General features: G+C 41.8%; 1 protein-coding gene across 4 annotated transcripts in view; it reads right to left on the bottom strand.

The window, feature by feature from the left end:
- GARNL3 (GTPase activating Rap/RanGAP domain like 3) overlaps nucleotides 1–15777 on the bottom strand; it is a 178578-nt gene that overhangs the window by 56038 nt on the left and 106763 nt on the right. For 3 of the 4 annotated variants that reach the window (XM_032165166.2, XM_032165165.2, XM_032165169.2), the window contains 5 exons: nucleotides 14780–14843; nucleotides 10477–10503; nucleotides 3294–3369; nucleotides 2522–2620; nucleotides 285–388 (listed from right to left, as the gene is read on the bottom strand). In XM_032165166.2, the coding sequence (XP_032021057.1) occupies nucleotides 285–388; nucleotides 2522–2620; nucleotides 3294–3369; nucleotides 10477–10503; nucleotides 14780–14843 (370 nt within the window). The remainder of the gene's footprint in view (nucleotides 1–284; nucleotides 389–2521; nucleotides 2621–3293; nucleotides 3370–10476; nucleotides 10504–14779; nucleotides 14844–15777) is intronic. The other variant, XM_058446166.1, reaches the window with a different exon arrangement.

Below are 15777 nucleotides of genomic sequence, written 5' to 3'. Positions count from 1 at the left end.
AAACCACACTCGCACACATACAAATACCTATACATGTTTACACATAAACACGCACGCACATTATTATCTCTGACCCCTTGTTTCTCTAAGGTGACAGCACCAGTGAGAATAGCTCTTCCTAAGATTTGTTGAAAGTTCCAATACAGACCACCAAAAGCATCCCTAAATTGGTGGCTGCAGTTCAGCTCATATGTTGACCGGCATAGCCTCTAATTCTATGGAATCATAATAGTGCCCTCTCCACATTCACATCACTGTTTGATGGTTTGTATGTTCACATGTACCTGCTGCTTGTTCTCTTTGGAATATGGCAACATGGTGGAAACATGAAACATGATCTCATGCCCTTGGTACACAGTATAAACTGAATGTATCCCTGTGGTATCATCTGCAAAATATAAATATGCATTCAGTGAGCACAGAGAATTCGAGTCAAAAGGAAAGCGTTTTCATTTGCAGACTAGGGAAATACTGTACACAAGACATTCTCAAAGATATTTGGATTATCCACCTTCACGGAAGCAACAACCCTCCACTTGAAGCAACCCCCCACATGGAAAGGCCTCTTCCTCTCTCCCTAAGCTCACTTGCTATCCGATTCATGCCTTGCCTCAGAATGGAGGAGGTCATAAGAAGTCCAGGCTAAAGAGGAGAGTATTGCGTTTCCTTGCCTTGCAGTTGCTGTGGGAGATACAGGATGAAATTAACACAAGATGACACAAACAATTATGTCCATAAACCAAAAGGAAGTGGTATTTGTGACAGAACTGTTTGTGATTAAAAGCAAAGGCTTTACAACGAGGCCGACTTGGATTCAATTTGTCATTGGCTATGTGGCTTTTGACAAGTTACCTCACTTCTCTCTGAGCCTCAGTTCCTTAATTTGAAAATGAGGATAAAAGTCATATCTAACTCCTAGGGATATTGGGGAGACTCAATGAGATTATATTCGCAAAGTGCTTAGCAGAATGCCTGGCTGTATCAAGTGCTCAGTGGATGGTTGTTATGACCATATCAGAGACGCTAAGGGTTGGCAGTGGGGGTATGAGTGGCAGGCATTGAAGAATTCACCTTGTGCGCTCTATGTGTGTTCGAGTGAAGCTGGAGCCTGACAACTGGGGCTCAATCCCCCATCCCTGCATCTGTCAGTTAGGGCACACTTAGCTCTCCCGAATTCGGAATCCGTGATGCCATGGCGGGCTGGTGGGAAGATGAGGCTCCCAGAGCGTAAGGGTACCTGCACTGGAAGCCTATCACTATTAGGCCCAAAGGGCCTCACACCCGCTGCCTGACTTACCTCAAGGACTGACTGTGAAGATCAAATAAAGCAAAAAAACAGAAACAAAGGGAAAAGCTAGCAACGCTACACAAAAATGAGATGGTGAAAGAACTTCCAAACCTAAGCTTGTAATTTTACCTACCTTCCCCACTCAGGCCCCCATCCTCAAAATGCTTCCTTTCAGGTGTTTCCAATCTCACTGCCGGTGCCAACCCCACGCAGCTACCCAGGGCAGAAACCCTGAAGTGTCTTCAAGTACTGTCTCCTCTTTCATCCTCCACTTGCCAATTCTACCATGAAAATGGCTCTTGAATTAGTCCCCCTGTCTCCCTTCTGACCTGTGGCCCTCTCCCAAGGCAACCCTATCTCATTTGGACTGTTGCCACAGCCTCTGAGAGCAGGCTTCTCCTCTGCCTCCCCTGTCTGCTCAAAGGTACGGCTCTAATCTCACCACTCCCCTACTTGAAACCCCTTAATGACAGAATAAATTATTAATTTTTCTTATTAATTAATATAACCTCAGACTTATTAATATAACCTCAAAAGTCCCTTCAGGGTCATGCCCCCTCTCCTACTCCAGGCCACATTGCATCATTCTCAGTGCCTCGTTCCCTCCAGCCATAAACACATTCTCTTAGTTTCTAGAACACAACATGTTCTTTTCTGCCTGAAGGTCTTCACGGATGTTCTCTCTGCTTGGAATTCTCTTCTCCTCTGGAGACCCTCCAATTACTCCGAATCGCTCCTCCCTCTGGTCTCAAAAAAGCTCAGAGAAGCCTTCCCTAATCCCCCAGATTAGGCAAAATGCCCCATAGCACTCTGTACTTTTTCTTCTTAGTTGCCTTCTGTACTTAGTGCTAAATCATTTGATAATTATCTGCATAACATCTGCTGGATGTCCCCTGGACTGCAGGCACCTAGAAAGGAGGACCCCATGTTGGTTTATCCACTTTTATATCCCCAGAGTCCTGACACACAGATGGTGCTGAGCAGTAATATTCATGGGCAGACCAGGACTTCTGACACTGTCCAGGGCTGTGAGGGCTGATTTAGTTTTACAAAGCTCAATGGAAGTGCCAAACAGGTCCGTGACTCTATGTTGAACAGGGTGTGGCGCTCACCTCCCTCCAGTCTTCTGTCATCCATCCCTTCCCCCATCTCTGGTGTAAGTTCAGACATGGGTCAGGCTGACTTACAAAAGTTATACAAATTACAACAGAATAGATCAAGAGGCAGGCTTACTTTTGGTATCCAGACCGCCACGGTAGCCCGTCCAGCCCTTTAGAGTGATTGTGTCACCCAGAAGATTTAAAAATTTTTGAAAAGCCTCGCTTCCAATTTCTGCAGGAAGAGGTAGAGTATGAGGAAAGTATGGGCATCAACAAGTCCTCATTTTCTAACTACGCACTGGAATCGCTGGAAAATTAACCAGGCTCTGCCGATTCATGCATGGTAAACAGCATGGGTAAGTCACGTTTGCTTCTTCTTGAGGACCATGAGGAAGGCCCACAATTCCCAGGCCTCCAAGGAAAGGAAAACTGCAGAATCAGATGAACCCAGCTTACTACTGCCAGCCTGGGACCACAGGTGTTTACTATCACAAAACAAAAATGTTATTACTGCTTGCATTCAGAATAAGCAGGTATTTAACACGAAAAGTGCTAAATATTAGGAAGATGACGCCATCTTATAATTCTCCCTCTGATAAAAATCACAGAAAAATCTTCCACTGCTCTTGGGACTGTGTAGAACCAAATTCTCCAAATCCCATGTGCTCTTCTGTCTCTCCAGTGCCCGGAACAGTGACTGGGTACAAACAAGGTAGTCAATAAATATTTGCCAAACGAATGAAACTGGGCAACAACTGCCCTACAAAATTCACGCTGAAATTGTGTAAAACTATCTCCTCGTATTAAAGACTCCAACTCAACAGACAAGTTAAGCTCCAACTGGCAAGAATGCAACAAAGCAGGACAGGGTCTCTGGCAGCAGAGAGCGGGAGGAGATCACTCACCATTGCTGAACATCTCATCATCAGTGAGCTGCCCGTCTTTGGCAAAAAGAACCCCAAACTTGAAATTCACAGAGCCCTTAGGATAATAATAAAAGGTGTTACAGTTAATTTTATCATCACAGCATATATAGTTCTGAGATGTGCTGTTCGTGACTTAGCACAATGGCAGTCACCAGGATGGACAGTCGGGGGATCCCTTCCTCCCATCCATCTGGGTTTTGACCAATGTTAACAACAATCATTCCTTCATTTTTATAGGTATTTGTAGCTTACAGATGAGACTGTATGCCTTTATGAATTAGTTCATTTGTAATTTATTATAAAGGCATCTCTAGGATACCAGTCCTGTTCTGTGGCAAAACAGGGTTCCAACAAATGGCCACAGGAACTCATAGGCCTGGCACCATCTTCCAATCAACCCATGAGCAACAGTCCAAATCCCAGTCAGCGAAGAAGAGTTCGTTGTAATTCAAAGCTTAACATAATCTCAGGCTGATATATTGTGGACTCTTTTAGAAACAGAAATGAAAATTATAGGCAATTTATACTAAAAGCTCATTTTCCCCAATTCCTAAAGATATTCGATATGAAGAAGTCACAAAACAGATGTGGGGAAAAAAAAAAAAAAAAAGCAAGCCCAAGTCAAGCAAGCAGTAGCTGGTACAAATGTGCAATCTACCATCTCCAACTTTAAACCAAATTAATTCTGATCTGGTGGAAATGATAAATAGCAGCTTCCACAGGGAAGGGAGGAAGACAGAGGAACAGGGTCAGGGAGTCGTAAACAGGGACTCGATCATATTTTTAATTTTTTTTTCCTTAAATTGGGTAGTGGTTTTTTTTTTTCTTTCTTTTTTTCGAGACAGAGTCTCACTCTGTCACCCAGGCTGGAGTGCAGTGGCGTGATCTCGGCTCACTGCAACCTCCACCTCCCTGGTTCAAGCAATTCCCCTGCCTCAGCCTCCCGAGTAGCTGAGATTACAAGCGTATGCCACCATGCCTGGCTAAATTTTTTGTATTTTTAGTAGAGGTGGGGTTTCACCATGTTGGCCAGACTGGTCTCGAACTCCTGACCTCAGGCAATCCGCCTGCCTCAGCCTCCTAAAGTGCTGGGATTATAGGCGTGAGCCACCATGCCCGGCCGGTAGTGGTTTTGTAGGTCTTCATTATGTTATTCTCTATACTTTTTTTTGTACGCCTGAAGTATTTCATAATAAACACAAAATCAAATGTTGGAAGAGAATCAACCTCTACAAGGTTGGTTGACCCACCACTGGATAGAGAAAGTTTTGGTGGTCAATTAAGGGTAGACAAGGGACAAAGATACTTAAAGCACACTGGCCAATGGGTCAGAGGCAGGAAGTCAAGGCGATTGCCAGGATTCAGGATAGCTGGATCTGGGAGTATTAAGAATCTGAAAATCCAAGTTCTAAGGCTGTGCATCCGAACATTTTTCTGTCCCCAACACACCTGAGATGCACATTTATCACTAACAGTGGTTTTCTATACAGGAAGAGAGAGGACACTCCCAGACTGACCCCTCCACCTGGAACTCTTCCACAGTTCCGAGGATGACTGGCTCTCTCCCATCATGCAAGTTTCAGCTCAAGTGTCAATTTCCAGAGTGGCCTTTCCTGATCTCCCCATATAAAGCCACCCTCCTTCCTGCTGTTATTCTCCATCAGGGAACCTTGTTTATTCTCCTAGAAGCACTATTTACACTCCATAAATCTTTTATTGAACTTGCATATCTGTTTCTACCACTAGAACCTGAGTCCTGTGCAGGAGAAATCATACACTGTTTTCTTTCCATTGAATCCCCAGTGTTGACCATAGTACACTGGAAAAGATTAATAAATATTCATGACATAAGTGACTGTATGCATAATAAATGAGAAAAGAAACTTTGTCAGAAACAACTTATTTTTCATACGATGTCTCCAAATGATCACTGCTTCCTTACAAACTAGCTTTTGATAAATTTCTTAGAATGTTTTCAGGGACCTCTATTCACTTTAGGGTTTTATGGTTTGTAACTTTTCTTTCTCTGTTTTGGAAGTGATGACAGCAAGCACATGTCTCAACGGTCCCTTAAAAAGCACCTACAGTAATTTGGGGTCTGACATATGATCCTCTTAGAATAATAGTGCAGGAACTACAGTTGTGGTTCTCAAAGTTGACTAGGCATCAGAATCACCTGAAGGGCTTGTTAAACTAAAGATTGCTGGGTTCCACCTCAAGAGTTTTCAATTCAGTAGGTTTGGGATAGGGCCTGATAATTTGCATTTCTTTCTAAGTTCCCAGGTGATGCTGATACTGCTGGCCTGGGGGCCCCACTTTGAGAATCACTGGACTAGAGAAAAAACCAAGAGGCTGTCAGGAGGCCCAGGATCAGGTCCAGCTGAGCTGACAGCTAGCAAGAAGGACTAGGTCAATGATCATAACTCTGAGCCATAAACTGACAGCTTGCTAAAACCAGAAAGGACCCTATAGTCTACTGAGTCCATGCTTTTATTTTAAGACAGGACAGGGAAGCTCAGGGAAGACAGGGACTTGCGCATGGCTGGAACTAATTGAACAGTAGGACCGGAGCTGGAACTTGGGTCTTCTGACTTTTGATCCAGGATTCTTTCCAATATCATGGCATAATCTTCTCTGAAAATTTCGAGTGAAACTGAGATGTACAAGCAGAGATGGGGCCTACTACCACCTGATCACTGGCCAATGCTTTTAAAAGCTTTTATAGGGTTGCTCTGAGACTGGCACCATGCTACCATACCCTGCTGAGGACCTCTTCTGCTTCAGGTGGAGACTCCAGAAAGACTGGTTTTGCAAGGTCTTGTCAAGTCTTCATCACAAGTTATTAGGGTCAGACAAGAGCAAAGTCTGTAAGGCATCAAGGGTTGCATGATGGGGGTCTTTTAAGTACCTGTGCACCCAAGGGTGTAGGATCTTCAAGGTAGGGAGATCATGTGTCCAAGTTTGCCAAGACAGCCCTGGCTTATATCTGTTTTATCTGTTGTCCTGATGTTATTAATAATTACTCTCAAACGGTTCCTGTTTAAATGATAAATTATATGAATTCCTCCTGCTTCAGGTGGAGATTCCAGAAAGACTGGAAGTACTTGTTAAGTACTTGAACCTACTTATAGAGCCTCATTTAGGTAATATGGTGTCCAGGACTTCCCAAATTATGTCCGTGACTAACAGTTTTCACCTATCTCCAGAAATCAAGGTATGGCTCATAATAATGAGGTATTTCATATTTTAGGAGGGGATAGTTTGATCTGGTGTAAGTGGACTGTCACAGATAATATTTTAACCAGCCATTCAGAGCTCTCAAGGTCTGAAGGCCAGACCTGGGTCCCTGGATGGAGGTGCTGCTGGAGGGAATTCACAGGTACTGGTTTTCTCAGGATGTAAGTCTTGCTCAAACATTCAACATACAGGTAAGGTCACATCTGTCATTCCTGCTTGGATGGAATTTAAATTTTCTAAGTTCTAAATTTTACAAGACAAAACTCAACCTGATTACAAACCAACAGGCAGTCACATTCTTGGAAGTCAGTAGTATGCTATGAATTAGAGTTCTTCCGAGAAACACAAACTATGAGGGGAAACTAAGGTCCCAATGATTCCAGAAGAATTTTTTGGAACTGAGAAATGATGGCCTTATTCAAAATGAGACACCCCTGGTTCCTTGTTACTCTTGTTTAGGCAACGCCTCCATATTTCTAGGGTTCCAAAGCTTCCTACACATCTCTCTCCATGTGTAGTACAGCTTGGGATGCCGTGTTCTCTTGTGGGGGTGCCTCTCTACACAGCAAACAAAACATGGGTTTCAGGACACTGACATCATTTTACCAAAGTGCTAACCTTTCGGGAGCCTCACTAGTATTCTTCATTGGATTATCTGCCCATCTTTGCAGCTAATAGTTTACCACTAGAATAGGCCGGAATTGGGATAAATGCTCCCAATTTATTCCAGTTGAGAAGCAGCAGGGTTAAATAGAGTGCCTCGCCACACAGCTCTCAGAAGCTCTGGAGGATCATGGCCATTGTTCACACTTCGAGATGTCATGACAAGTGACTAGTGTTGCCTCAAGCTAATATTCCCTTAGTAAGGAAATAAAATTGAGAAATAAAGAGATCAGCAACTTATTTTTCACAACTTGGGAGTTTCAGAAAAAGCAGAGGAGGATGCAATGAACAGTGAACAGGCGTTCTTTCAGGGGCTGGAAGTGGTGAAGTCGGGGCAGGGGGAGTGTTCACATTTCCCATCGGTACATTCTCTCTATTGTTTGTTTGTTACAACAGGCATGTGCATGCACTCAGTGGGTGCTCAATAAATATCTGTGGATTAATGAACAGAGTAATTTTGAGATATAAAAGCTATATATAATCCTAATTTTATATAAAATGTAAAAAACATATATACCAAAATGTTGATAGCAGTCATCTTTGTGACTGCAGGTGATTTTTTTCCTTTTATCTTTTGTGTATTTCTTTATTTTTCAAATTTTTACCAGAAATGTGATTATTTTTACTTTTTGCCTTTTACAAATTACACATGAAGTCCATAAATTCTCCTGCAACAAGCATGAATCTAAGATGGACAAAATATGGATAAAAATGTAGTCAGGTATGGTGGTATGAGCCTGTAGTTCCAGCTACTCAGGAGGCTGAGCTGGGAGGATCGCTTGAACCCAGGAGGTGGAAGTCAGCCTGGGCAATATAGCGGGACCCTCTCTTAAAAAATAAAAAAAGCAGGCATCTCCCTTTGCCTGCTCTCTGCTGCATCCCACCCCAGTTCCACTGTCCTGCCCAAAAGTAACTCCTGCCAACAATTTGGGGTGCATCCTTTCAGCCCCTTCTTTGTATTTACATCTACATGTTCAAGAATCAGCTGAGGTGTCACTGCCTCAGAGAAACCTTCTCTGTTCAATGTAAAAAACCTACCCCTTACCGCACACCCCACCTCTGTGCGTTACTTTCTTCACAGCTCTTGGGGTTACTGGTCTTACCATGTTTCTGTTTGTTTGTTTACTTGTTTAGCTTGTCTTACCCCACCAGACTGTAAGCTCTGTGAAGAAGAGACCTTGTCTTGCTCATTGATGTATCCCCAACGCCTCAAACAGTACATGGTACATGCATGGTGGGAGCTCAATAAGTATGTGTTGAATCAATGAATGAATGAATATACATACAAATATTTGTTTATAAAAACATAATTGGGATTATATATCAATAACGTCCCGTGAGTTGCTTTTTTCAGTAAATACTATGTGGTGGAAATCTTTCCATGCCAATAAGTAAAGGTCTATGTCTTGGTCTATTTGGGTTGCTATAACAAAATACCATAGACTGGGTGGCTTAAAAACAACAGAAATTTATTTCTCACAGTTCTGGAGGCTGGGAGGCCCAAGATCAAGGCAGTGGTAGATTCGGTGTCTGGGGTGTGGCATATTCTGGGTTCACAGATGGCTCCTTCTTGTTACATACCCACATGGTGAAAGGGGCGAACAAACTCCCTTGTTTATAAGGGCACTAATCCCATTCACAAGGGCTCACCCCCATGACCTAATCACTTCCCAAGGCCCCAACTCCTAATACCACCACATTGGTAGGCAGGCTTTAACATATGAATTTTGGGGGGACACAAGCATTCAGACCATGGCACTCTATCTCACTCTCGCATTATGGGTGCATAGCAAGTATATTATATATTAGTATTACATATTAGGTGTATTATATATTAGTAGGTATATTTATGGGGTACATGAGATGTTTTGATAATAATCACATCATGGGGAATGGGGTATATATCCTCTCAGGCATTTATCCTTTGTGTTACTACCTTATTTTTTCTAATGGCATCATAGCATTCATAATATATTCATTCAATCAATCAATCAATCAATCACTTGTTCAACCAACAAACATTTACTTTATACCTTCTATTTTTACGTTCTAGGATCTGGGAACACAAAATTAAAGAAGTCTCTGTTCTCATGGTGCTTAGAGTCTCTGCTCTCATGGTGCTTTTATTCTCATGGGGGAGACAGATAATAAGCACACAAATGAAAATACCAGCATTAAGACAAATCAAAGAGGCTAAGGGTGAGAGGCAGGGTATACTGTTCTAGACAGAGTGGTCAGGGAAGGTCTCTCTGAGCAGAGGTCCTGATTAAGTGAGGACATCTCGGGGACAAGCATCCCCAGCAGTGGGAACTATAGGCTCTTTCTGAGGAGATGGAAGAATAAGGAATTCAGTATGGTTAGTGTGGAGTTAACGACTGGAGAGGTAGAGGGGCCAGAACATGCAGGCTCCAGCAGGCCACGGTCAGGATCTGGGGCTTCCCTTTGAACAGGACAGGAAGGCTGTAGAGTTTTGAGCAGAGAGATGACCTGATTCCACATGTTTCAAAAGGACAACTGGCTACTATCTGGAAACCAGAAGAGAGGGTGAGAGTGGAAGCTAGGAGAAGAGTTAGGAGAGTCTGCAGAGCCCAGGCAAGAGAGGATGGGGTGGTAGAAGTGTTGAGGAGTGTTTGGATTAGGGATAGTTTATGAGGAGGTGTCACCAGGATGTGCTGATAGGTTAGATATAGGATGAGAGAGAATGACATGGATTAAGGATTTTTCCAAGTTTGGCCTGAGCAACAAGACAAAAGATACTGCTATTTACTGAGAGGGATAAGATACATAAACCATAATTTATTTACTCCATTGCCTATTGATAATATTTTAGATGCTTCCCTATGTTAGTTATATACTTAGAAAATCCCATATATTTATATTTTTAATGGGGGCAACAGGGAATGGCAACATGCAAATAAATTCAGCATTTTATATATTAAGAGCAACCTAATAAAGCATAAACACCCTACTTTAATGAAAATTAAAACCTCATTACTCATCCTGATCATAAGCTTAACACATTAAATGTTTCCAAGCAGATTTAAGTAGTTTGTTTTCATAGCTTTATAGCTAGATGCATAGAAAATTCTAAAATATACCTTAAAAATACATGCCAGTAAGTTCTTTCCGTGCAATGTGTCCCACTGTGCAAATCTACATGGAGATTTGGCTGAAAGCAAAGGCTGAGTTCACAGTGAAAGGAGAAGTATATTTACAAACATGGAGGCAGAGCAGGTGCAAATATCTCCATAGAATTACTCACCTCTTGTTCTTCAAGAACCAGCAAGTCCTGTCAAATAAAGTTTTAAAAGTTACATCCAGGCGTAACAGTAATTATTTCATTTTGACTTGCTGTGAAAGCCAAGCTTCGGTTTGCTCACACTGACATTTTGAAAATAATTTTAAAAGTTGGTTATAGGAGCTTTGTTTGGGGGAAAAAAACCCAACAACTATGACAAAGGTGGGTGCCAAGAGTCTTGGATCTTTTTCCCCTACAAGACCATCTCGTAAGAGCAGCATGGAGCAGCAAACCTAAACAATCCTTTGAATCCCTGCTGTCGCATTCTTAACTGTGTTTGGGCACAAGTCATTTAATCTATTTGGGTCTCTCCTTCCTTCTGTCTTAACCCCTGTGAAGATCACTGTCAGTGCGTGTGGAAGACCTGGTACACAACGGAGATTTAATCAACTTAAATTACTTTCCTTTTCATTCTCAGTCACACCCCTATAAAAGTTTGTAAACTTATTACAAGGAAGTTCCATCTTTTCCAGAATTTCTAAAAAAGTAGATTCTGGTTGATAAGCGGACACCAAAGCCAAGGCTCTGACAGGGACCCTGTGGCTGAACGGAGGGGGAAGGAATGGCCAAGGTGAGTCATGGGGACAATGCAGAGGCGACAAGGGTCAGGATGCAGGCAGGGAGGCTGGAGGGACCCTCACCCTCCTTCTGGCCCAAGACTCTCTGGGGAAGAGCTGTGTCAACTGGTGACATGGCAATTCTGAAAGAACTGTAAGAGGCAAACAAACCTCCATTTCATTTAACAGAAAGCCTCTTTCATTCAGAACTCAGCCATCTTTATTATTTTATTCTTTCTTTTTCTGTTTTTTTAAAGAGACAGGGTCTGGCTCTGTCCCCCAGGCTGGAGCACAGTGGTGTGACCTTGGCTCATTGCAGCCTCGACCTCATGAGCTCAAGTAATCCTCCCACCTCAGCTTCCCGAGTAGCTGGGACTGTGGGCGTGTACCATCATACCCAGCTATTTTTTTGTATTATTTGTAGAGATGGGGTTCCGCTATATTGCCCAGACTGGTCTCCAATTCCTGGGCTCAAGCGATCCTCCTGCTTCAGTCTCCCAAAGTGCTGGGATTACAAGCGTGAGCCACCACACCTGGCTGTATTATTTCTGAATTCTGGGAAAAAATAAAATTATGTTACACATTTTTTACATTGGGACTTTATGTTTGCATGTCACTGTATATGTCATTACAAAATTCTCTCTTTCCATGGTTTACTTTGATCTTCCTCAACACCTTGTGGTTTTTTTTTTTTATTTTTAATTTTTATGGGTACACCAGTAGGTGTATATATATATTTATGGGGGGTGCAGTTTAATTGTTCCTGAATCACAGGTGGAGGAATTGGATCTCCAGTTAAGGTCATGTGGCCTATAAGTGTCAGCTCTGAATTTCATGCCCAGTCCTTTTAATACCCACGCCAGTGCTCCTTCCTTGCTAACTGTGGTGAATAAGAAAAGGGTCTCACCTCTCAGCTTGTCAATTGCCACTAGCCCTGCAAGCATTTGGACTGGGATGTTTTGCAACCAGTCCCTGGCCTGGTAATAGAGGCTGCTCCTCAGTGGGCTAGGCTGAAGGAATCAGAGCCTTGCGACAGGAGTCCCCGCTGAGCTCAGGGCTAGAGTCTCAACACTCAGCTGTAGAGGCAGGAGGGATGTCATAGGCTGTCAGGTTACATTTATGTTACAGTTTCTTTATTTTGGATTACATTTGTTCAGAAGCGAATAGTCCTGCAATTTGCCCTGGTTTGCCAATGTCCCACTTAACACAATTCAGATTTTTAAAATATTCTTGTTCCTGAATTTGTGAGCATCGAAAGTCCTCTTTTTTGCTGTTTTCTAGTGTGTAATTTTAGCCCAGAAGGTATAATTTTGGCTAGCAATGGTGTTTCTCAATACAGTCCTACTGGCATTGCTTTTGATGTATGCATGATTCTAATCATTAGTTTGAGGCTGACACTGATTTTTTTCATATATATGAGATTTGGGAGAGTGATTTTACATATACTTTTTAAACCTAGAAATGTTTTAAAAATCAAATTTAGCCCTACAGGTTTTTATAAAATACCTGGTCATTTAGGAAACATATCGCAACTATCTGGGAACAAACTTGATGGGTAGGAGTGGGAAGAAACACACAGATACCCTGATTTCTCTATCCATTTAAAGCTAGCTTAATCACACATTGATTCTGGATTTTGGTCAAGGAAAATGTTACTACAGTATAGCAGCCAGAAACAGACAAATAACATTTAAAAACAGCACCAGCCACCTCCCCTCTTTGTGGAAAGATGCCTTCTTTATAACACAATTGGTTTACTTTCTGTTTACTCTCTGGCTCCTACCATTTTTAAGAACTCTTTCCTCTCTACCTAAAGCCTGTTGCTCAACTGTTCCCAAGGGAAATCTACAGAAATGTGACAACAGCCTTCACCCTGCGTCTCTGAGCCTCACACACATGTGCAAATTCATACACACATGCACACTCACACAGAGGACAAGGGGAAAGTTCACGAATGGTTCCTTTTGTTAAGGGGAAAAAAGCCAAAATACAAATGTAGGAAAGCATAAAAGTACCTTTTGTTTGGTAAAACAGGCACAGAGTTGTGATATAAATAGGCAGAATGCTGCTATATCTTTTTTTTTTTCTTTTCCTCTTTTAGAAAAATCAGACAGGGATGACTGAGCAGAGATGAGCTCTGCCGAGGGAACTGGCTCAGTAGCAAGTGGCAGAAAGAAGCGTCACAGAGCTGGCTCTGTGGGTTTTGGGGCTCCATGTCTGGGAAGCAGAATTGGTGTGGGGGATCAGACCAAGGCTTAAAGAAGGATTAAGAATAATAACCTGTGTGAGTGAAGTAATAAGGGTACACGGGTACTGACATATTTATAATTCTAATTTGTTTTAAAATTTGCTATAAAGTGTCACTTGTAATAAGCCTGGATGGCTTAAAGTCGCTTACAGTTTAACCTAACATACCCATTTTTGCCTGAGTTCTGTCTGGGGTTGAGGCTGGGTGTAAATACTATTTTAAAAATTACCTCAAAACAAAAGATATGGGAATTCACAACTCTCCATATTTGGGGTAAGCCAAGAGCTGATAACCTTATTTTAAAAGCTAAACGTATTTTAAAGATATGCAAGCAAAGATTGTTCATGTTCCAATCAATCCTCCTCTTGCTATTTACCTAAAAGCAAATTTGAGCATGATGCTCCCTGCTTAAAGATTCTACTGGCTCCCTGCTGCCTCCTGGATAGAATTCTAGCCTGCCTCTCCAGCCTCCTCTCTTGTCACCCATCCCTGGCGTACGCAACTACTTCAATCTCAGCTTCACACATGACAGGCACACTACTAGTGATGGCTGTGTTTGTAAGTTTCAAAGCTAAATTGGTTATAACTACAAGACAAAAGTTTGGTTGACATTTTTCTGATAAACCATAACCTAAATTATGACTAAATTTTTTTCTCTCCCAAGGCAGACTGTTTTCCCTTAACAGTAAGACCTAAGAAAACAGGAATGGCTTTCTGGATACCTTTTATCCTTGATGGTAGCCAGCGCAGTCTACTATATGAGTAAGAGCTCAATCAACCACATTTTGTATTTATTAATTTTTTAAAAATCTCTTTAACATTCCGGGCTGGGCGTGGTGGCTCACGCCTGTAATCCCAGCACCTTTGGGAGCCTGAGGCAGGTGGATCACCTGAGGTCAGGAGTTTGAGACCAGCTAACATGGTGAAACCCCATCTCTACTAAATTAGCTGGGCATGGTGGCGGGCGCCTGTAATCCCAACTACTAGAGGCTGAAGCAGGAGAATCGCTTGAACCCGGGAGGCGGAGGTTGCTGTGATCTGAGATCGCACCATTGCACTCTAGCCTGGGCCACAAGAGCGAAACTCCATTTCGAAAAAAAAAATTATTTAACATTCTACACAATTCTATATTACTCAGTAAAAAGGGTGGCTTTTAAGCCAATAAGATTTTTCTGAATGTACACCCTATTGGTTCGTGGATTGAGGACAGTTCTGCAGTTCTCAGGAGTGGCTATGCATCAGAATCACCTGAGGAACTTCTGAAAAACTCAGATACCCAGGCCCTACCCTACACCCATCAAATCAGAACCTTAGGTGTGAGGTTCTCCCATGATGACTTTTTTAAAGTTGCATAGGTGATTTGGCTTTGTATCCTAGGCTAAGGATTACTGATGACCTGTCAGTTCTATCCTAACACTGTAATCAATTTTGTACAATTATGAAGCATAAAATTGTCTGTTACCTTTTGTATTTCAGGATGAAAAATTTCCCTGGGGCCTTTCTCAAATTTGTCCAGATTCATGGCACTGAAATAGAATGGACAGGATGAGCTGCAGCATTAGAGAAGCTAAAAAGGAGCTTCTAGAAAATCACAGCTGTTTTCCCTAAAGGGCCTGACACTCAGAAGATACAAATCAACAAATGAATGATCAATGAACAAACAGATGAAAGTAACCAACACCACATGTACTTGACTTATATAACTGGCTCCTAGTGATACTCATAAGAGAGGGAAAGAGAAATCAGGAACATCTGTTTCAGGTAACCTTGGTTATTCTTCCAGATTCTTATTTTTATTTGCTAAAAGTGATGAATGTAATTAAGATTTAACTGAAATTTCTATGCCACATAGGGCAAAAGACCATCCTTAATAAGGCTTTTTAAAATGTTTTACTTTGGACAAGCAATGTAAATTCCCTTGAACCTAAGTTCCCATAGAGGTAAAACAAGGAGATTGAAACAGATGATCTCCAACCTGCACATTGTGCACATGTACCCTAAAACTTAAAGTATAATAATAATAATAATAATAAAAAGAAATAGATGATCTCTAGAGTTCCTTTCAGCTAATATTCTAATATTTATAAGTGAAAGCCGAAAATAATAACGAACTTCTAGACTACTTACAATACACCAGACACTGTGATAAATGCTTTTCATGAATTGTCTCATTTAGTCCTTATGAGGCAAGTACTATTTCAGCCCCATTTTAAAGATGAGGAAATTGAAGCTCAGAAGTTAAATAACAGGATAAAAATCTGGTAAAAAGCAGAACCAGGACTTGAATCTAGGCTTATAGCATTTATATTTTAATTTCCTTTTAAGTTTTCAAGTTCATTCTTGTAACAAAAGAAGATAAAATCTTTTCTTCTGCTGGCAGCAACTGTAGAATGTGCAGTTTGTCATATCTTTTAAAATCTTGCTGTACCTTGTTCTGGCTATGAGGGTGTACTGAAAAGC

The sequence above is a fragment of the Hylobates moloch genome, unplaced genomic scaffold, assembly GCF_009828535.3.
Source record: "Hylobates moloch isolate HMO894 unplaced genomic scaffold, HMol_V3 SCAFFOLD_10, whole genome shotgun sequence".
Classification (NCBI taxonomy): Eukaryota; Metazoa; Chordata; class Mammalia; order Primates; family Hylobatidae; genus Hylobates; species Hylobates moloch.
This window is presented reverse-complemented; position numbering and strand designations above follow the sequence as displayed.